Source organism: Carettochelys insculpta, chromosome 22 (genome assembly GCF_033958435.1).
Source record: "Carettochelys insculpta isolate YL-2023 chromosome 22, ASM3395843v1, whole genome shotgun sequence".
NCBI classification, from domain to species: domain Eukaryota; kingdom Metazoa; phylum Chordata; order Testudines; family Carettochelyidae; genus Carettochelys; species Carettochelys insculpta.
Window position 1 is genome coordinate 10423703 of NC_134158.1, and position 21111 is coordinate 10444813.

The 21111-nt window shown below is 67.9% G+C and overlaps 4 protein-coding genes across 5 annotated transcripts; 2 read left to right on the forward strand and 2 right to left on the reverse strand.

The window, feature by feature from the left end:
* Nucleotides 1-1804: 1804 nt before the first annotated feature.
* CSNK2B (casein kinase 2 beta) lies at nt 1805-6673 on the reverse strand. The gene is made up of 7 exons (XM_075017702.1): nt 6567-6673; nt 5580-5662; nt 4858-4960; nt 3586-3701; nt 3369-3444; nt 2758-2947; nt 1805-2089 (listed from the first exon to the last, which is right to left on the reverse strand). Exons 2-7 carry the CDS (start codon nt 5649-5651, stop codon nt 1999-2001), a joined length of 648 nt encoding a protein of 215 aa, XP_074873803.1. The 5' UTR covers nt 5652-5662; nt 6567-6673; the 3' UTR covers nt 1805-1998.
* Nucleotides 6674-8004: 1331 nt separating this feature from the next.
* GPANK1 (G-patch domain and ankyrin repeats 1) lies at nt 8005-12120 on the forward strand. 2 transcript variants are annotated; one of them, XM_075017655.1, is made up of 3 exons: nt 8005-8106; nt 9472-10101; nt 10304-12120. In XM_075017655.1, the coding sequence occupies exons 1-3, from the start codon at nt 8048-8050 to the stop codon at nt 10764-10766; spliced, it is 1152 nt and encodes a 383-aa protein (XP_074873756.1). In that variant the 5' UTR covers nt 8005-8047; the 3' UTR covers nt 10767-12120. The 2 variants fall into 2 exon arrangements, with proteins under 2 accessions (XP_074873756.1, XP_074873757.1); XM_075017656.1 differs by having other exon boundaries at nt 10307-12120.
* On the reverse strand, nt 11458-15864 carry LOC142025149 (natural cytotoxicity triggering receptor 3-like). Its single transcript, XM_075017696.1, has 6 exons — nt 15668-15864; nt 14408-14467; nt 13822-14169; nt 12816-12938; nt 12667-12698; nt 11458-11863 (listed from the first exon to the last, which is right to left on the reverse strand). The coding sequence occupies exons 1-6, from the start codon at nt 15735-15737 to the stop codon at nt 11753-11755; spliced, it is 744 nt and encodes a 247-aa protein (XP_074873797.1). The 5' UTR covers nt 15738-15864; the 3' UTR covers nt 11458-11752.
* A 513-nt stretch (nt 15865-16377) lies between these two features.
* On the forward strand, nt 16378-19426 carry LOC142025128 (uncharacterized). Its single transcript, XM_075017659.1, has 2 exons — nt 16378-18889; nt 19002-19426. Exons 1-2 carry the CDS (start codon nt 17956-17958, stop codon nt 19187-19189), a joined length of 1122 nt encoding a protein of 373 aa, XP_074873760.1. The 5' UTR covers nt 16378-17955; the 3' UTR covers nt 19190-19426.
* Nucleotides 19427-21111: the final 1685 nt, after the last annotated feature.

A 21111-nucleotide genomic window follows, 5' to 3' on the forward strand; every position in this document is an offset into this window, starting at 1 on the left:
TGCTTTACATTTCATGGGCTCTTTTCTTGCCTCAGTGTTGTGAGGTCTTTGAAGTTCATCACAGTCTGTGTTTGTCTGAACTCTCCAGAGCAGCTTCGGGTCGTCTGCAAACTTCGCCACCTCCCAGGTAAAGCCCTTTCTCCAGGGGGGTGATGAACGAGCTGACCAGGACCAGCCTAGGGCTGACCCTTGGAACGCCACTAGCTGCCAACCTGGACGTTTACCATTTATTCCTGCCCTCTGGTTCCTGCTTTTTAACCAGCGCTCGGTCCGTGAAAGCATCTCCCCTCTTCTCCCACAATGACTTAATCTGCATAAGAGCCTTTGCTGAGGGACCTCGTCAAAGGCTTTCATCTATCAGATCCCCCTTTTCCACATGAGTTTGACTCCTTCAAAGAGCTTGAATCAATTAGTAAGAATTTCCCTTCACAGAAACCCTGCTGACTTTCACCCAACTAATTACATTCTACCTGTCTGACAATTTTATGCTTTACTGTGGTTTTGACTAATTTGCCCAGTACTGGCATTAGACCTACCGGTCAGTAATTGCCAGGATTGCTGCCAGAGCCCTTTCTAAATATTGGCATCGCATTAGCTGTCCTGGGCACAGAAACGGGTTTAAAGGAGAGGTTACAAACCCCAGTTTACAGTTCTGCAGTTCTCCAGCCAAGTTCCCCCAGGACTCTCAGGTGAATGCCAGGTGGCCCCAGTGACTCGTCGCTGTTCAGTTCGTTGATTAGCTCCCAAACAGCCTCTGCTGCCGCCTCAGGCTGGGACAATGCCTCAGATGTGTCACTAGAACAGGCGAATGGCTCCAGGGACCCTCCCTCAGCCATAAAGACTGAAGCAAAGAATTCACTGAGTTGCTCTGCAGTGACGGGGTCATCTAAGTGCCTCTTTTGAACCTCGAGTGTTCGGGAACCTTCCTGGGGGCTGCCTGGCTGGGCACTGGCCAGGGGCTGGCTTAGGAGGGGCTGCGGAGGTTGCTTTGCAGAGGGGCCCAGCCCAGCAGCTGGGGAACAGGCAGGGGGCGGAACACAGAGAGCCACAAGGACCACCCCCCCCGCCCCCCCCGGCTGGGCACTGGCTGGCCAGGAGCTCAGGCCCAGCCCTAAACCTCCCCCATAGCCGTGTGGGGCTGGGAGCCACCAGGAGAGACCCCCTCCCCCAGCTGCCTCATCACCAGGGCCCAGCTCCAGCTGGGGGGTGAGGGAGGGTGGGGGTTCCCCAGGCCAGCAGCTGGGGGGCTGCAGGGAGCTGGGGGCCCTAGGCCCTCTCTGCTGCAGGAGGAAGGCGCTGGCTTTCCTGTTGCTCGTCTGCCTGCCCCAGACAGCGCCCCCCATCCCTGGACAAGCTGCCCACCCCTGGGGGCAATGGAGGGACGGATCTGGGATCCTGCACCCCATTATGCCTGGGGGAGCCTCTGCTGTGACCCCAAGAGCCCCCCTCTTCTCCTCCGTAGGCCCCTGGTCTGCTGCAGCCTGTAGTGTGCCCCACAGCCTGAGCCCAGGGCTGTCACGTAGCTGCAAGGAGCAGCCCAGGGCTCCCGCCCCCCAGCTGAGGGTCAGGCCCAGGAGCGCAGCCAGCTGTGGGCCTCAGGGAAGAGGAACAGGGCAGACAGCCACCACCCCCCCCTGCCCTCCCAGCCCCTGCTCTAACCACCAGCCCCCACTGCGCTCCCAGCACTCAGGTGTCCTGGCTCCCACCCCCCCCGCTCTACCTGCTAGGGATGAGGACCCTCCCAGCGCCGACCCTCACCCCCTACTCTACTTCTGACAAAGGAGACAGTCACGCGCTCCCCGCCCCACTTTGAGTTTTACGTGTTTTCCCGAGAACGAAATATTTAAACACCGCGGCCGCAGGAAGGAAAATCAGACGCCAGAGGAGAAACGGGGGGTAAGACCAGTCCAAGGGGACCCCAGGAACCCAAACCAAAGCGGCCCTGTCCCGGGGACAGAGGTGGGAAAGGAGCGGGGACCCCGGCGTCCGGGCGAGGGCTCAGCGGATGGCTTTCACGGGGCTCTTGAAGTTGCTGGCGGCCTGCAGCTGCAGCTGGTACGCCATGGGGTGGATCTTGAACCCATAGAGCCTGCCAAAGGGAGGAGAAGGGTTAACGTCAGGGCTTCCCCTGCCCTGCCCCGCCCCAGCCTGGAGGGGTTTGTGCCTGGATGGTGTTCGGGGGCCCCTCAGTAGGTTCCAGAGTGAACGCCCATTGGCAGGAAGAGAAAAAGCCGGAACCGGAACAGCTGTTCCCACTGGCACGGACTCCGGCTGCACCCCAGCTGTGCCTGGGAGAAGGAAGAGCTGGAACCGGATCCTCTCACACCCCAGGAATGGAGCCCAGCTGCAATCACAGCAGGGAGGGGAAGTACTGGAGCCGGAGCCCTGGGAATGGGGCCAACTGCAGCCTCAGAGGGGTGAGAAAACCCGGAGGCAGATCCACCTGCCCTGCTGGAACGAACTCCGGCACTGTCCCTTGTAGGGGCTGGATGGATCCACTGGAATGGACTACTAGGTACAGCTCCCTGGTCCCGGGAAGATGGAACAGCTGGAGCTGGATCCAGAGTCCACTGGAATGGGCTGCCTCACTCAGCCCCCCCCAGGAGAGACAGAAGAGCTGGAAGCGGATCCCAAGTCCCCTGGAATGGAGTTGGGCCCCAGCCCACCAGGAAAGGAGGAAAACCTGGAGCTGGACCTCCTCCCTCCCCCGACCTGCTGGGCTGGGACTCTGCCCACTGGGGGCGGGGAGCGGCTCACCGGGGGACGAACTGATTGGCTGGCCGCTTGGGCCTGTACTCGGGGTGCACCATGAAGAGCATGTGGGGGAAGCCGGTCCCGAAGTAGGCGCCGTCCGTGTGGTGGTGACGGGAGGACTTAGGGGTGTAGACGTCCATACACTTGGGGCAGTACAGCTTGACCATGGCCTCGCCCGGGATGTCTGACAAGCCTGTGAAGAGGGAGAGAGGTCAGAGAACCCAGGCGTCCGGGCTCCAAGCTCCCCCTGCCCCCCAGCTCCAACCACTAAGCCCCACTCCCCACTCACACAAGCAGGGAGGGAACCCAGGCATCCGGGCTCCAAGCTCCCTCCACCCTCCAGCTCCAACCACTAAGCCCCACGCCCCACTCACACAAGCAGGGAGGGAACCCAGGTGTCCAGGCTCCCAGCTCCCTCCCCCAGCTCCAACCAGCAGGTCCCACTCCCCCTCACACAACCATGGAGCGAACCCAGGCGTCCAGGCTCCAAGCCCCCCTCCCTGATTCTAACCGCCAGCCCCACTCCCCTGCCGTGGTGAGGGAGAGAACCCAGGCACCCCAGTGCGCAACCTCCTGGTTCTAACCATTAGGCCCCACTCCCCCTCCCCACTTACCAATGGGCAGCATGGGCTGGTTTTCACAATAGACACGAGGGCAGTAGCCAAAATCACCCTGCTGGTACTTCTCCAGCTGGGACGAAGAGAGAGAGAGAGGATAAGAGACAGGGCTGGGAACAGGGCCTGTCCCCTCCAGGGGCGCCGGCTCCCCCCAGCCCAGGGGGCGGCGAGTGGGGCGTGGCCTAGCTGGCACAGGGTCGGGGCTGGCACTCACCATCTGGGCGATGCCGCGGTTGGTGAGGATGTACCGGGCGTGGATCAGGCCGTACAGCATCTCTGCCGCCTGCTCGATCAGGTCGCTCTGGTTGGGATTATCTTCCAGCTCCTCGTCTGCAAGGCAGGGGCAGTGTCAGCCAGATGCGGGGAGACCCTGGGAACAGCGGCCGCTCTGGGGAGACCCCTTCCCCCAGGAACAGCGGCCGCACCAGGGACAGCCCTGCCCCACGGCGTCCAGCCGGTCTCAGCTCCTGACCGAGGCCAAACGACTGGCGGGAATTAATTCCTATGGCTGCGTGGAGGGAACGCCCAGCCCCCGAGAGCCACTCTAGGCAGCGCTCCGTGGAAACTGAGTGCACAGGAAGCTGCCCAGGGGAGTTGGGCACCGCCCGACTGACAGAAGCGCAACCCCCTTCCCGCCAGCAGAGGGTGTGTCTTTGGTGGTGCGCAGCCGCACAGGCTTTGACACACAAAATTTATTCCGCACATTGATGGAAAAATTAAGAGGGCATCTGTCCAGGGTGCCCCTTCCACAGGCCAGCAGGCGCCAGTTCTGGCTGGACGGCCGTGTTGAATGGAAGGACGAGGCAGGGGAGGGAGTTCAGCCTATCACACAACTGAGACGCCTCCGCAGCTCTCGCACCATTGCACGCCGGCGAGTGCAGACGCTGCCCCGAGAGTGCGCTGCTGTCATATCCTCCCATGCGTGAGACGCACAAGCGGGGGCTCCTCGCACAAGGAACAGTTGCACGCGAATCGCTGCTGTGCAAAAGGCAGGCAGCCTCGTGCAAAGGCCAGGCACACCCAAAGCAGGCCCTCCCAGTCGTGCGAGAACGCAGGCCGAGGGCCGAGAGCCAGGTGTACCGTGTGCACGGGTTGGCCACAAATGCAGCCGCCTCCACACTTGCAGAAGACACAGCTGTGCAAAGAACGCAGCCCTGTCCACCGTGTTTCCACAACACAGCCACACGCAGCACCACGGACACACACACCTGCTTCCCAGGCTTGTGCAAGGCACGCAATCATTGTGTGATACAATGGACGCATGCCTGTGCACCATACTTGTGCAAGACACAGGCACACAGCCGTGCCACACACAGCCTGACCCGCCAGTCGTGCACAGGGCAGCTATCAAGCGCGTCAGGCTCAGACACGCCACCCCCGCCAGCGCCCAAGGGGCTGGCCTGTTGGGAGGGGTGGGAGACAAGGACCCTAGTGGGAGTGGAGGGGTTCAGGGGCTCAGACAGGGACACCCCCCACCCCCGGGCACCTGGCTCCAAGTCGAGGATCATGTCGAGCGCCTGGCGGTAATGGGGGACCTGCTCGTTCAGTCCCGTCAGGTTAAACTTGTCCTGGATGTAATCCTCATCCACCTGCGGGGAGAGATGGGCTGAGAACCCAGGAGAACAGATGCGCTGTTCCTCCGCCACTAGACTTCCCTGCCACAGTCGAGAGAGAACCCAGGAGTCCTGGCTCCCGGCCCCTGCTCTAACCACCAGCCTCCACTGCCCTCCCACCGCCGGGGAGAACCCAGGAGTCCTGGCTCCCAGCCCTGCTCTAACCACCAGCCCCCACTGCCTCCCACCGGCGGGGAGAACCCAGGAGTCCTGGCTCCCAGCCCTGCTCTAACCACCAGCCCCCACTGCCTCCCACCGCCGGGGAGAACCCAGGAGTCCTGGCTCCCAGCCCTGCTCTAACCACCAGCCCCCACTGCCCTCCCAGTGCCAGGGAGAACCCAGGAGTCCTGGCTTCCAGCCCCTGCTCTAACCACCAGCCCCCACTGCCTCCCAGTGCCAGGGAGAACCCAGGAGTCCTGGCTCCCACCCCTGCTCTAACCACCAGCCCCCACTGCCCTCCCAGCACCGGGGAGAACCCAGGGGTCCTGGCTCCCACCCCTGCTCTAACCACCAGCCCCCACTGCCCTCCCAGCGCCGGGGAGAACCCAGGATTTCTGGCCCCCAGCCCCTGCACTAACCACCAGCCCCCACACACCTCGCAGAAGAATTCATTCCCTCGCAGGCCACAGAACCAGGAAATCCAGGACACTTCCTCCGAGCTGCTCATCTTCCCGTCCTCTACGGAGAGAGGAGGCCTCAGCAGAGCCTGCCCCCTGTCGCTGGTGTGATGAGCGGGGCAGGGCTCAGCCCCACAAGCATGCAGCTCCCAGCAGCTTCAGTGCAGTCAGCACTGAGCTCTGCCTCCCTGGGAGCGGGGCAGGGACCCAATCTGCAGCACGGAGATGGGGTCCTTTGGCGTGGGGCACACAGGGTCAATTACACAGGAACCCCTCTCCTTGTGCAGAGATGCAGCTGGCTCTGGGGTGGGGCACGGGATGGGGGTCAGTAATACAGGGACCCCTCTCCCGGTGCGGACGTGCAGCTGGATCTGGGGTGGGATACAGGATGGGGGTCACTAATACAGGGACCCTCTCCCGGTGCGGAGGTGCAGCTGGCTCTGGGGTGGGGTGCGGGAGGGGGTCACTAATACAGGGACCCCTCTCCCGGTGTGGAGGTGCAGCTGGCTCTGGGGTGGGGTGCGGGAGGGGGTCAGTAACACAGGACCCTCTCCCGGTGCGGAGGTGCAGCTGGCTCTGGGGTGGGGTGCGGGAGGGGGTCAGTAACACAGGACCCTCTCCCGGTGCGGACGTGCCCCCTTTGCACTGGGGACAGACTGTTCAGCAGTGGGAGGGGCCGGCACCGCCCTCACCTTATGCACTGGGGGGGGCAAAACCCACCTCCCCCTTTGCAGCGGGGCAGATGCCCAGACCCCCCCCGCCGTGCTTCCCACGAGGGACCAGACACCCCACACTCATTTGCACGAGGGACCAGAACTCCCGCTCCCCTTTGCACAAGGGCCCGATCCCTCCGCCCCCCCTTTGCACAAGGGCCCGATCCCTCCGCCCCCCCTTTGCAGGACGGGTCGGGCCCGCCTCTCCTCCTGTGTACGAGGGCCCGACCCCCGACCCCCGACCCCACTCACCCCCGCGCTCTCCGCCCGGTCGGCAGCAGGCGGCGGCCGGCAGCGACCGCAAACAAGAGCAGCGCGACGCGCACAGGCCCCGCTCGAGCCCCTCCGCACTGCGCAGGCGCGCGGGGCATCACGGGGGATGTAGTTCTCAGCCGGAGCCGCTCCCCTGGGAGCCCGGGGCGCGGGGTGGGCCAGGGACTACCACTCCCATCATGCCAGGCGCGGCGGCCCCGGGGAAGCGCGGAGGACGGGGGCTGATGGGAAGCCGCGGGGCACGGCGGGAGTTGTAGTTCTGCAGCCACCCGAGGCTCCGGGCACCGTAGGGCTCTGCCGCAAGGCGTCATGGGAGTTGTAGTCCTCTCCCTGCCCGAGCCTCACGGACTCCAACGGGCAGCGGAGCACAGGGAAACTCCAAGGGGGCGCAGAGCATCATGGGAGGCGAGCTCTCAGCACGCGCTGAGCCTCTTGGGAGCAGAAGACCAGAGACTCGTGGGGGGCAGGGGAGAGCACCCGGACTCCTGGGTCCTCTACCGGCACCCGGGGGTTGGGGTCTAGGGGTCCCAGCAGGGGCCCTGGGGAGACATCAGAAACGGGCGTGGTCTATCCAGAAGGAGGCGTGGCTTCGCTGAAAGGGGCGTGACCAACACCACGAGGGGCGTGGCCTAACCCAAGAGGGGCGTGGCCTGTGCCAGGAGTGGGCGTGGCGGGCTTTACCCTCTCTGACGCTGGAGCTGCTCCGCCGGGCGGCTGCCCGGCTGTACTCCATGGCCCCCCGCTTGCTCATCGCTAATTGGCGCCTCTCGAGAGGAATAAATTATGCTAATGAGACCCTAATTACCGTCGGGTCCACTGAGCCTGACGTCAGATGTATATGTGACGTGTGTCTTGCAGTTACGGTGAGCGGAAATGATCTCACCCACCGACAAGTAACTACGTTACGTCAGGAAACGACGAGCCGTTAATTATTTGGATTCATTAATTAGCTAATTTTCCGACTGCGATGGGGCCCCGGCTGCGCTAAAGTGTGGGTTTGAAGAAACAAGGCATGCTGGGTAATATGCAAATTGTGGAGTCGGTCTCCTCGCCCAGAGCGCGGGGCGGGGCCAGGCGCCGCGCGCTGGAGGGAGGGAAGCTCGTGGGCCAACGGCCGTTAGGGGGCGCGCGAGAGAGGCCGTTGGAGGCGGGGCACGCACGCATGCGCTGTGCCCGCCCCGTCCTGCGGGGCAGAGGGCTGCGCATGCGCTCCCTTTCAGTTTCGGTGGTCTCCACTGTCGCCGCGCGCACGCCCTCGGTCCGTGTTCGTGTGCTCCCGCGCCTTTGCGCGTGAGTGCGCATGCGTATCGCGGCCAGCCCACGTAAGGGCGTTTCCGAGCCGCCTTCCCTAGAGATCATGCGCAGTGTCACCCCTTGCCCCCCGCCCCTCCCCACCTTCTAATGCGCATGCCTAAAACCAGGATCCGCCTCTCGGCCTCCCGCGCGGTGTCCTAACGCGCATGCGCCGCGTCTACGCTCAGCGAGGCGCGCTGCTACTGCGGCCTCCGGCCTCTCTATGGTGAGTCGGGCCGCTGAGGCTTCTGGGGGCAGGCCAAGGGCGGGGGGGGGCCGAGAGAATGGCCAAGAGGCGGGCCGCGCGCCGGGGTCCCAGCCCCGCCCCTACTGGCCCGCCCCGCCCCGCCCCTACTGGCCCGCCCCGCCCCGCCCCCAGGGTCCCAGCCCCGCCCCTACTGGCCCCTCCCGCAGGGCTTAGTTCTGCCCCCCACTGGCCGCCCCCCCCGAGCCCCAGCCCCGCCCCCAGGATCCCAGCCCAGCCCCTACTGGCCCCTCCCGCAGGGCTTAGTACTGGCCGACCCCCGCCCCCACCGAGCCCCAGCCCCGCCCCCAGGGTCCCAGCTCCGCCCCTACTGGCCCCTCCCGCAGGGCTTAGTACTGGCCGACCCCCGCCCCCCCCCCCCCGAGCCCCAGCCCCGCCCCCAGGGTCCCAGCTCCGCCCCTACTGGCCCCTCCCGCAGGGCTTAGTACTGGCCGACCCCCGCCACCCCCCCCCGAGCCCCAGCCCCGCCCCCAGGGTCCCAGCCCAGCCCCTACTGGCCCCTCCCGCAGGGCTTAGTACTGGCCGACCCCCGCCCCCCCCCCGAGCCCCAGCCCCGCCCCCAGGATCCCAGCTCCGCCCCTACTGGCCCCTCCCGCAGGGCTTAGTACTGGCCGACCCCCGCCCCCCCCCGAGCCCCAGCCCCGCCCCCAGGGTCCCAGCTCCGCCCCTACTGGCCCCTCCCGCAGGGCTTAGTACTGGCCGACCCCCGCCCCCACCGAGCCCCAGCCCCGCCCCCAGGGTCCCAGCCCAGCCCCTACTGGCCCCTCCCGCAGGGCTTAGTACTGGCTGACCCCCGCCCCCCCCCGAGCCCCAGCCCCGCCCCCAGGGTCCCAGCCCAGCCCCTACTGGCCCCTCCCGCAGGGCTTAGTTCTGCCCCCCACTGGCCGACCCCCCCGAGCCCCAGCCCCGCCCCCAGGATCCCAGCCCCGCCCCTACTGGCCCCTCCCGCAGGGCTTAGTACTGGCCGACCCCCGCCCCCCCCCCCGAGCCCCAGCCCTGCCCCCAGGGTCCCAGCTCCGCCCCTACTGGCCCCTCCTGCAGGGCTTAGTTCTGCCCCCCACTGCCCGCCCCCCACCGAGCCCTAGCCCCGCCCCCAGGGTCCTAGCCCCGCCCACATCCCCCAGCGCACCCCCCACACCCAGCCCTGCCCCGCCCCCAGCTTTCGCTGCCCCACTCCCGCTTCCCTGGGGCCCCAGCCCTGCCCCCTCCCCAGGCCACCGACGCCCCGATAGCCAGTGGTCCCCCAGGGCCTGTCTCCTGCCCCTCCAAGGGCTCCCACTCTGTGTCCTCCTGCCTTTGCTGACCTTACTGCCCCCCCAAAACCAGGCTGATCCCTCCCGGTGGAGCACAGCTGCCTAGGGACCCGTCTGCCCCTCCAGCCATGACCGATGGCCCCCAGCTCATCGCCTTCACCCGTGCCCGGGGGGAGTCAGACCGCTGGAAGGACGGGCAGCTCCAGCCACAGGCCCGTGCCCCTGCCAGCCGCCGGGAAGGGGTCGGGGACACGGCCGGCGAGGAAGCCCGGAGCTTCTACGAGAGCCTCCTGGCCTCAGGCGACAGCTGCAGCCCCCTGCAAGAACGCAAGGCCCTGCCAAGACGCCCGCGGGTGCCGGAGCCGCCCATGGCCCAGCCCGGGCAGACGGACCCTCACCGCGGGAACCTGCTGCTGAGATCGGCCCAGGAGGGCGACGTGCCGGCCCTGCGGCGGCTGCTGGAGAGGGAGGGCTGCGATGTGAACTATCGGGACGGTTACTACTGGACGGCGGTGATGTGCGCCGCGTACGCCGGCCGGGGGGAGGCCGTGCGGTACCTGCTGAGCCAGGGCGCCGCCTGGGTGGGCGTGTGCGAGTCGCAGGGGCGGGACGCGATGGACCTGGCCGAGGAAGCCGGCCACCGGGACGTGGTGAGGATCTTCCAGGAGCCGGAAGCGACTCAGCCGGAGGAACAGGTGGCCAGGTGAGTTGTCAGGGCCGCGGCCCGTCTGGTGCAGAGCGAGACGGAAAAGGTCCCGTCTGCTGTTCCCCCTTTGCCTGAGCCGCTGGGGACCAGCCGGGAGCCGGCCGCCCCCAAAGGGGAAGGGCCCCGTGTCCCGTTCCCCCCGGCCCTGAGCCAGGCAGCGCGCTCCCCCCGGGAGCCCCTGACCCCATTGTCTCCCCAGCAGGAGGGCTCCGGCGGAGCGCAAGTACTGCGCCGTGTGCCAGACGCATTACGCCGAGGACAGCGTGCAGCTCCACGAGCGCTCCACCGCCCACCTCTTCAGCCGCCGCGACCCACTGCCCCCCACGCGCTACCACATCCCCGAGAGCAACGTCGGGTTCCGGCTCCTGGTCAAGGGCGGCTGGGACGCTGAGGCCGGGCTGGGGCCCGAGGGCGCGGGCCGCAAATTCCCCGTTCAGACCGTCCTCAAGAGGGACCAGAAGGGCCTGGGCTTCCGGAGCGACCTCCGGCCCAAGGTCACCCACTTCGGCGCCAACGACGCCCAGGCCGTGGCGCAGCCCGAGGAGCAGCGGCCCCGGCCGCGGCGGGCAGCCACGGTGGGCAAGAGAGAGGCTCGCCGCAGAGAGGCCCGAGCGAAGGCCTGGGAGCGGGACCTGCGCACCTACATGAACCTGGACCTTTGAACTCGGGGGGCTGTGAGCCCCAGGGGGCGGGCAGCTCCCGGCGTTGCTAGCTGGGCCATCTGCCTGACCTGTGCCCTTTGCCCTTCCGCAGGAGGGCACAGCGCCAGGACCACTGGCCTCGCCTCCTGTTGGCAGGCTGGGTTAGGTCTGGAACAACCCAGCTTGGTCCCCTCCCCAGCCGGTGGCGTGCGGCTCCAGGAGTTCCCGCCTTGAGAGAGCCGGGTCAGGAACTGCCCGGGCAGGCGCAGCTCAGGCCAGGCTCTAACCCTGCCGCCGTCAGCCCCGATTCGCCCTGTGGAAAGGGGGGTGGGACTCCGTCCCTGCCTCCAGGACGTCGCTGTCGCGTCAGTGGGGTCCTGTGACGTCAGCGTGCAGCCTCGTCGAAGTCACCGACGCCGGCGCTTACTTCCGGCTGCCCCGAGGGGTCTTCCCCCAGCTCCGCCCTCTGCTCCGTTTACCAGCCGTCGCCTCCGCCTCAGCCGGGCTCTACAGAGCCTCTGGCGGGTGCCACCCAGTAGCGTGTGACCTGGAAACTACTGACTGCTGGCCAGTTTTGTTCTTTCAAGACAGAGGCAACGAGAGAGAGAAAATTCAGCTCCGATTTCGACTTGGCTGGTGAACAGGACTCCCCCACCCCAGCCCTGGCCCCCGGCGCCGGCCCCGCACACCCACTGAACACTCAGCAAATCTCTTTCAGCTTCGCTGTTTTCTGAAGCAAGCGTCAGGGGTCGGGTGAGATCTCACAAGCCGAGCGGGCTGGGTTCACAGCAGCTCCCTGTGGGAGTTGCCGCTGCAGGGCCTCATTGTCGGGGAGCCCGAGGCCGTCTCCTGTGAGCCGTCCCTTGCGGGGACTCCTGTGAGGCTGCTCTGTCGCGGGGTCGGCCAGCCGAGGCGTGTGCCCCGACATCGAACGAGGGGACTGCAGCTCCCCCAAGGCACCGCTACGAAGTTTGGCCGCGTCCCCTGGGCGAGAGGAGTGGCAGAATTCAGAGCCGCTGGGTGCGGATGGAGGCGTATTCTGTGTGCGCCGGAGCCTTGAAAGCGATCTCAGCATAGCTCAGTCCCTCGCTCGCGGTGGCGCCGGCTCTGCCCGGCCCCTGTTCAAGGCACAGATCGCGTCACCCAGGCTCCGCCGCCCGGCCCCTTTTGTGCCGTGAGAGGGGAAGCGGGTGAAGGGGACACGCGTCCGGCTGCGTGCTGGGACCCACGAGGGGCGTTAGCCCCGCCCTGGTAGGACGCTGCCCGGCGGCTGCAGGGCGTGAGTCAGAGGCAGCGGCAGCGCTGTGTGTGTGTGGAAGGGAGCGCAGGGCTGCAATAAATGACTGCGGGTTTAGATTCTCTCTACCCATCTGTCTGACCTGTACGTGTCTGTCTAGCCCCTCGGGCGCCTCTGTCCCTCTCCCTCAGTGGGTCCCAACCTTCTCGGACTCCTGCTCCTTTTCAGGAATCCGGCTGCTCTCGTGTACCCTCCGGTTCGCCTCGCTCCCGAGCAGCCGGCTTGCGACACAAGACCTCGGACCACAGAAGCACCACGGGCGGGCGCGTGGGTGATTGTCTCGTGGTTCCCCCGCGATGACGAAACCGCTCGGCGTGCAGACCGCAGAGCTCTGCGCACCAGTCACCCGGCGTGCGGCGTTTCAGTGCGCGCCGCCTTTGCTGGTGGCTTTGCTGGGGCCCGTGTAACGGGGCAGGGTCCCAGGTGAGCTGATACAGCCCCTGGAGACCGCGGCATTGAAACCCGCCGCTCTTCTACGACGGCGCTTTCCGGTTCCTTTGCAGCTTCCCTGACTCAAGGCTAAAGCCCCCCTCCCCCCCCCACCGCCGCAGCATCCCACTGCGCAGGTTTCTACCGGTCCCACCGTGTGCACTGACGACGCCGGGCCGGTTTTAAAGGGCTCACCTTTGCCGGCCGCTGGGTCTCTGTGGCGGCCGCTGGGGAGGAAAGGAGGCCTGAGTTAGCGGTGGGGAGAGGGCTGGAGGCAGAAGGGGGACAGGGTAGCTCGGACAGGACAGAGGGACATGAATGTCGAAGGCGGGAGGAGTGAATACCTGTGCGTTGGCGCAGCAGGAGGGCGGTGAGTAAGGCGAGGAGGCCGAGCCCTGCGAGAGCAATCGCAGCCCTGTAGATGATGAGTTCGGTGCCGGCATCCGGCTTCGGTTCCTTTCCATCGCCTAAAGAGAAGGACAGAGGGGTGTTAGCGCTGGCAGCGGCCCCCCGGGGAGAGCCCTCGGCAGCCTTCCCGGTGCCACTGATCTGCGTCCCGCTGCTCCTCGAGTGACTCCGCAGGTGGCAGGGCTGCGGTCTGAGCGCCCTGACCCCGCTGTAAATCTGGAACGGCCCCGCTGCCGCTCAGGGAATGACGGGCCCGGACCGACCCGTGTGACCCTGGTGACAAGGCGCCGTGGGGCTGGCGCAACAGAAGCACAGCCCCTCCATCCCGCGTGGGGCCAGCGCAGAGACGAGGCGCCAGGGCGGCCCCCTCCATCCCGCGTGGGGCTGGTGCAGGGGAAGGCGCCAGGGCGGCCCCCTCCATCCCGCGTGGGGCTGGTGCAGGGGAAGGCGGGCGGCTGCTGGGTGGGTGGCAGGGTCTGTCGCTGGGCCAGTGGCTGCCTGTCTGGTGGTGTCATTTGCTCTCGGACCAGCGTGGGCCCCCGAGTCGGGCGGGGCGCCTCTCTCACACCTGCGCTGAGCGACCCATTTCCTCTCCGGCGGACGCCGCCAGTAAACAGCCCTGGCCTGCGCCCCACCGCAGCCGCCCACAGGGCTTTGATCTCCAGCCTGCAACCTCGCCTGCCCCGGCTGGCAGCGTGCTGGCTCTGGGGAGGAGCGGGGGGCTGGGTTCTAACCACCATCCCCTCCGGGCGCCCACAGGATGCGAGGCCGATGAGAAGCGCAGCCGGCGACGCCTCGGCGGAAGAGCCGCCTCGAGCCGGCCGTGAGATCCTTTAGCATCAGCCCGCCACCTCCCCCCGGCACGGGCGTCGGTCGGGGGAGCCAGCCCCGGGGCCCCTTCCCTGGTCCTCCCGCGGGATCAGAACAGCCCCCGCCTCTCACCCGTCACGCTGCGGTCCCTCCACGTCACGCTCAGCTGGGTGCCCGCGCCCGTCCCCGCCGTCGCGTTGTAGATCTCCACGCAGCAGCGATAGCAGCCCGAGTCGCGCGCCTCCAGCTCGGCCAGGGCCAGCGTCGCCTTCCCCTGGCTGTTCTGCGCCAGGCTGGACGTGCGGAGCCGCCCCCGGTAGAAGGGGTGGGCAGCATCCAGCACCACCTCTTCTCGGCATCCCCTGAACCAAACCACCTTCACTCTGCTCTCCGCCCTGGCCGGGAAGGTGCAGCTCAGGGTCACGTTGTCCCCGGCTGTCGCGTTCCAGGACCTGGGCTCCTGGGAGACTCCCAGAGCACCTGGGGGAGAGACTCTACGTCGTGTGGCCGGCTACGCCCTCCTGGGCCGTCCAGAGCAGCAGCCGGCGCCGAGCTCGGCTGTCCCCTCCCTATCCGCCCGTCCGCTCTCCAGGCCCAACTCCGCCAGTCCTCGACCCGCAGCGCCAGATCCCCCCTCCCCGCCCAGGCCCGCCTCCGTCAGCGCCTTCCTCGGCGCCCCGCGCCGGCCGGCAGCGTCCTAGCGCGGCAGCAAACTCACCTGCTTTGCGGCCGTCGTTCGGAGTCCAGCTCCGGCAGCCGGCGGGAATTTCGGCGTCAGCTTCGTTGGAATGAGAGAGGAGGAGCGGGGGGTGAGGCGCTGGGGCTGCCGGGTGCCGGCCACGCCGGGGCAGCGGAATGGTCCCATCTGCCCCTCGTTGCTGCAGACGGGCCGGGGGCCGGGGCAGTTTATCGGCCGTGCGCGTGAGCCCACTCCACACGCCCGCCGCGGTCAGCGCGCCCCAGAGCGAGCGCCAGGAGGGCAGGGCCCGTCCTGCGGGGAGAGGGTGGTGGGGCAGATACGTCGAGGGGAGGGGAGGGAAGGACGGACAGATGGACAGCTAGCGGCGGGGGGGGCGGAGGGAAGGACAGATGGACGGACGGAGAGCTAGCAGGAGGGGGCTGGGTGAAGGGATGGATGGACGGGGTGGGCAGAGGAAGGGGGGTACTGCAGAAGGAAGAAAGGAGAGAGGCACAGACGGGGTGGCTGGCTCTGGGGACGGGGACGGGGAGGCACAGACGGGGTTGCTGGCTCTGGGGACAGGGACGGGGTTGCTGGCTCTGGGGACGGGGAGGCACAGACGGGGTGGCTGGCTCTGGGGACGGGGACGGGGACGGGGTGGCTGGCTCTGGGGACGGGGACGGGGACGGGGTTGCTGGCTCTGGGGACGGGGAGGCACAGACGGGGTGGCTAGCTCTGGGGACGGGGACGGGGACGGGGAGGCACAGACGGGGTTGCTGGCTCTGGGGACAGGGACGGGGAGGCACAGACGGGGTGGCTGGCTCTGGGGACGGGGACGGGGATGGGGTTGCTGGCTCTGGGGACGGGGATGGGGAGGCACAGACGGGGTGGCTGGCTCTGGGGACGGGGACGGGGAGGGACCGCCGGGGTTGCTGGCTCTGGGGACGGGGACGGGGACGGGGTGGCTGGCTCTGGGGACGGGGATGGGGAGGCACAGACGGGGTGGCTGGCTCTGGGGACGGGGACGGGGAGGGACCGCCGGGGTTGCTGGCTCTGGGGACGGGGACGGGGACGGGGTGGCTGGCTCTGGGGACGGGGACGGGGAGGGACCGCCGGGGTGGCTGGCTCTGGGGACGGGGACGGGGACGGGGTTGCTGGCTCTGGGGACGGGGAGGCACAGACGGGGTGGCTGGCTCTGGGGACGGGGAGGCACAGACGGGGTGGCTGGCTCTGGGGACGGGGACGGGGAGGGACCGCCGGGCCGAGCCCAGGCGGGCTGCCCAGGGGATGCTGCTGTACCTGCTGCCCAGGTGAGGAGGAGGAGGAGGAGGATGCAGGGGCCAGGGGTCGCGGCCGGCAGTCGCTCCATGGCCCCCGCTCTCTGCGCCGGACCAGCCCAGCCCAGCCCAGCGTCGGCCCCGGGCGGGTGGAAGCATTTGTGGTCGTCACCTCTGCGATGTGCCGGAAAAGGGGGAGGAGCGGCCAGTGCGTGTCTGTGCTGCTCAGCGTGACCGGTGCCCCTGCTGGGCCGGAGCAGCCCCTTGCTCTGTGTGTCCTGGACCCCAGACTGCCCTCGGCTGCTGGGGATTCCCCCCTACTCAGAGCTGGGGCGCCTGTGAACCGGCAGCAGGGGGAAGAGGCTCCCCCGCAGGAGAAGGCCCTGGGAGGACAGCTGCCTGCCCGTGGGCCCGGCCCGGCCCGGGGCTTTGGCTGGCGGAGCAGGAGGTGGAGGGAAGCGGTTGGGGAGCCGCGGGGCGGATGGATTCATCTGTCCTCAGCGCCTTCGGTCCGTCCGTCCGTCTGTGTGTCCGTCTGAGGAGACGGCCCTGGCTGCATCGTTCCGCCCATCCCACTGTCCGCCCATCTTTCCCTCTGTCCTTGTCTCTGGGGCAGGCCCTGTCGTCCGTCCGTCTGTCTGTGGAAGGGCCTCTGTCCATCCGTCCATCCATCCATCCATCTGTATGCGGCAGGGCCTCTGACTGCCCGTCTGTCCATCTGTCTGCGGAAGGGCCTCCGTCCATCCGTCTGCGGAAGGGCCTCCGTCCATCCGTCTGTGGAAGGGCCTCTGTCCATCCGTCCATCCATCCATCCATCTGTATGCGGCAGGGCCTCTGACTGCCCGTCTGTCCATCTGTCTGCGGAAGGGCCTCCGTCCATCCGTCTGCGGAAGGGCCTCCGTCCATCCGTCTGCGGAAGGGCCTCTGTCCATCTGTCCGTCCATTCATCTGCGGTAGGGCTTCTGTCTGTCCGTCCGTCCGTTTGTGGTACGGCTTCTGTCTGTCCGTCCGTCCATCTGTATGCGGCAGGGCCTCTGTCCGTCCGTCCGTCCGTGATAGGGCCTCTGTTCGTCTACCTGTCTGCGCTAGAGCCCTCTCTGTCTGTCTGTCCGTCCGTCCACCACCTGTGGTCCGGCTCCGGCTCCGGCTCCAGCCGTCCCTAGCAGCACTACTGGCCCTCTTCCCCTCCCACCTCTTGGTGCAGAGGCCACTGGGGACGTTCGCCAGCGTCCCCTGCCCTGGGCGGCCTCCAGTCCTGGCCCGGTGTCTCCCGCGCGCCCTCTTTTCCTCCCCGCTTGCGGGCTCCAGCCAAAGCTTCGCCTGGTGATCTGGATCCAGCACCGCCTTCGGCAGGAAGTCGGGCAGCCGGGTTGGGGGCGTTGACGGTGTCCGGCCGGTGGCTCCGGAGCCGAGGCCGGACAGACCGGCCGATGCTCCCTGGCGCTGTTCCCCGCCTTTCGGCTGCCTGCAGCGGGACTGGAGGCCCAGAGCCCGATCTTAGTCTGGGGATTCAGCTGTTCCACCTGCCCCCCGTCGGCTCTCGCGTCAGCCCCGGCGCCCCCACGGCCTGTGCCATTGCGTCTCCCCCCGGTAGCACACGCGGTCTCTCCCGCCTCCCTGGGGCAGAGCCGAGCTCCCCAGCAAGCCGGCTCTGGGATCCGCGTGGGGCAGCGAGGGCGCCGGGAGCCGGGAGCCGGGCGCCGGGACCGGGGCGGGCCCAGCCCTGCGGCCGGCAGGTGTGCGCGCGAGGCAGAAGTGAGCCTGGCCTGCTCTGAGAGCAGCACCCCGGCCGGTTTCACTTTCACACCCCCTGCCCACAGGCCCAGTGACCAGAGGGCAGCCCAGCAGGCGCCTCCCTCTTGCCAGCCACAAGTTTCCATCGCCCGCCCGCTTGTGCCAGAGCGGCTGGTTCTCACCGCCTCCGGGTCCCGGCTGCTCAGCGCTCCCGGCCTAGGACTCCTGGGCCGGCGCCCGGGCCGCGGGGAACATGGGGCGGCTGCTGGCCCTGAGCGTCCTCTGCCCTGTCATCTTCCTCGTCCCCTCCATTGCGGCTGGTGAGATGAGCTCAGATCTATGGGGCCGGGGGTGGGGGAGATAGAGCCCAGGAGTCCTGGCTCCCGGCCCCCACTCGCCCGCCCCCCAGAGCTGGGGAGAGCCCAGGAGTCCTGGCTCCCGGACCCTGCTCTAACCACCAGGCCCCAGTGCCAGGAGCAGCACAGTTAGAGCAGAGCCCAGAGCGGAGGCGGGAGCCGCGTGCGAGGGGAGGGAGGGCAGAGGAGGGGCAGGCGGGCAGGTGAGGACAGACGGGTGATGGACGAGACAGTCAGGGGTGAATGGCTGGGTGGGGCCGAACAGACAGAGCTGGGGATGGATGGACAGACGGAGCCGAGGACGGACAGACAGACTGCGCTGCAGGAAGGCCGGGGGGACGGACAGGGGGACAGACAGACTGCACTGCGGGAACGCTGGGGGAGGACAGACGGACGGAGCCAAGGACAGACAGACAGACTGCGCTGCAGGAAGGCCGGGGGGACAGACAGACAGACTGCGCTGCAGGAAGGCCGGGGGGACAGACAGACAGACTGCGCTGCGGGAAGGCCGGGGGGACGGACAGATGGACAGACAGACTGCGGGAGGACAGACGGACGGAGCCAAGGACAGACAGACAGACTGCGCTGCAGGAAGGCCGGGGGGACAGACAGACAGACTGCGCTGCAGGAAGGCCGGGGGGACGGACAGATGGACAGACAGACTGCGGGAGGACAGGCGGACGGAGCCAAGGACAGACAGACAGACTGCGCTGCAGGAAGGCCGGGGGGACGGACGGACAGGGGGACGCATCCAGTGCCCCTGCCGGCAGCAGGCCCTGCCCTGCCGGTGCCCGACACGAGGTCACTGGCTCTGCTCCCCGCAGGCTTCGGCGTCCAGCAGCTGCCCCCCACAGCCAGCGCCCCGGCCGGGGGCAGCGTCACCCTGAGCTGCAGCTTCCCCAGCCACAACCAGAGCGGGGCGCAAGTCACCTGGGCCCGGGGCGCCGGGGAGGCCGTGGTGCTGGACGCGGCCCACCCCTTCTACCGCGGGCGGCTGGCGGAGAGCTGGCAGGCGCAGCCGGGCCGGGTGGAGGCCACGGTGACCCTGTGGGAGCTGACGGAGCGGGACTCGGACCTCTACTGCTGCTACGTCAGCCAGCCGCAGGGCGAGCAGGCCACGGGCGCGGGGACCGCGCTGACCGTGACGGACAGAGGTAACTTGGGGGGCCGGGGCCTTTCCTTCTGGGGCTGCAGGTGCCCACCTGGCCCGGGGGGCAAGGAATGGCACCTGGGGTGTCTGCTCAGCCCGCTTTTCTCCCCCGGCAGCTCCTGTGGGCCATGAGCTCTGCCCGGACTCAGGGCCCCTCTACTTCCGAGCCGTGGCCTCCCTGTCACTCGCCGTGCTCTTCTCCCTGGGAATCATCCTCAGCCTGCGGCCTGGGAATGGTACCGGCTCCACGCGGGACCCAGCTGTGCTTCCTGTCCCCATTGGGGGTGGCATTACTGTGGGGTGACAGCCAGCCCCTGCTCCACCCCAGAGCCAGCCGCATCTCCGCACCGGGTGAGAGGTCTCCATGTAACCAGCCCCTGCCCCACCCCAGAGCCAGCCACATCTCCGCACCGGGTGAGAGGTCTCCATGTAACCAGCCCCTGCCCCACCCCAGAGCCAGCCGCATCTCCGCACCGGGTGAGAGGTCTCCATGTAACCAGCCCCTGCCCCACCCCAGAGCCAGCCGCATCTCCGCACCGGGTGAGAGGTCTCCATGTAACCAGCCCCTGCCCCACCCCAGAGCCAGCCGCATCTCCGCACCGGGTGAGAGGTCTCCATGTAACCAGCCCCTGTCCCACCCCAGAGCCAGCCGCATCTCAGCACCGGGTGACAGGTCTCCATGTAACCAGCCCTGCCCCACCCCAGAGCCAGCCGCATCTCCACACCGGGTGAGAGGTCTCCATGTAACTAGCCCATATCACCCCAGAGCCAGCCGCATCTCGGCACCGGGTGAGAGGTCTCCATGTAACCAGCCCCTGCCCCACCCCAGAGCCAGCCGCATCTCCGCACCGGGTGAGGGACCTCCATGTAACCAGCCCCTGCTCCACCCCAGAGCCAGCCGCATCTCGGCACCGGGTGAGGGACCTCCATGTAACCAGCCCCTGCTCCACCCCAGAGCCAGCCGCATCTCCGCACCGGGTGAGAGGTCTCCATGTAACCAGCCCATATCACCCCAGAGCCAGCCGCATCTCGGCACCGGGTGAGAGGTCTCCATGTAACCAGCCCCTGCTCCACCCCAGAGCCAGCCGCATCTTGGCACTGGGTGAGAGGTCTCCCTGTAACCAGCCCGTCTCACCCCAGAGCCAGCCGCATCTCGGTACCGGGTGAGAGGTCTCCATGTAACCAGCCCCTGCTCCACCCCAGAGCCAGCCGCATCTCGGCACCAGGCAGGGGATCCCTGTAAAATCAGCCCGTCTTCTGCCCCAGAGCTCGCAGCATTTCATCCCGGGAGGAATCTCTCCGGTGTTTAGAGCTTTCCTTCCCCACAGCGTCTCCCCACTCCCCCACCCTGCTCTCCGTGTGTTCCCAGGTGTCCCTGCGATCCCGCACTGGGGGCTGGCTCCGACCCGCTGCAGGTGTCGCTGACTTAGCCGCTCCCGGGGGTTGCGCGCTGGCAGGGTTTTCCCAGCCCCGGGTTCGGACCCCGCCAGACTTGGTTGGCCGCTGCCAGGGCTCCTGTGGGCCTGGAGCTTCTCTGCTTCCTCCTGTGGGCCCTGAGCTGCGGGGCACAGCTCAGATTTATGGGGCAGCTGCACCCCAAGCCCCGAGCTGCTGGGGCACCTGAGACCTCGGGGGGTTGCAGATAACAGCTGCGAAAGGAGCTCTCGGGGGCATCAGACACGGCAGCTTCCGGGCAGTGCAGGACGGGTCCGGCAATGCGCCGGGGAAGGTTCCCAGGCCGGGCAAGCCGGACTCGGCGGAGGAAGGGCCTTGCCAGGCTCCAGTCCGCCCCCGAGGCGCGCGCCCAGCAGCCAGGCCAGGCATGGGAGACGGTCTGCGGCTGGGAAGGGCACCCACACGGGGGAACAGTGGAAACCCCACCAGCGGGGCAGGTCCCCCTCCAGCCGCTCGGCTGTGCCTGGATGCGGACGCGGCCGAACAGAGGCTGGACTCCGGAGACGGGCCAGCCGGCCCCGGGAACCGCGCGACCAGGGTGTGGGAGGAGAGGCCTTTAACGACCCAACCCTCTCCCGGCTCCTTCCGCCCGTCCTTCCCTAATAAACCCGCTGCTGCTCACGGCCGGCTCCGGCGTGCTCCCTGGGGCACAGGGGCTGGGGGGAACCAGCGGGGATGGGGTGCGGCTGCCCTGTCGTGAAGGACCCCCAGGCCGGGCTGCGGTGTGCCCTGGCCTGGGCTCTCAGCGGGGCTGGCGAGACCTCCGGTGTT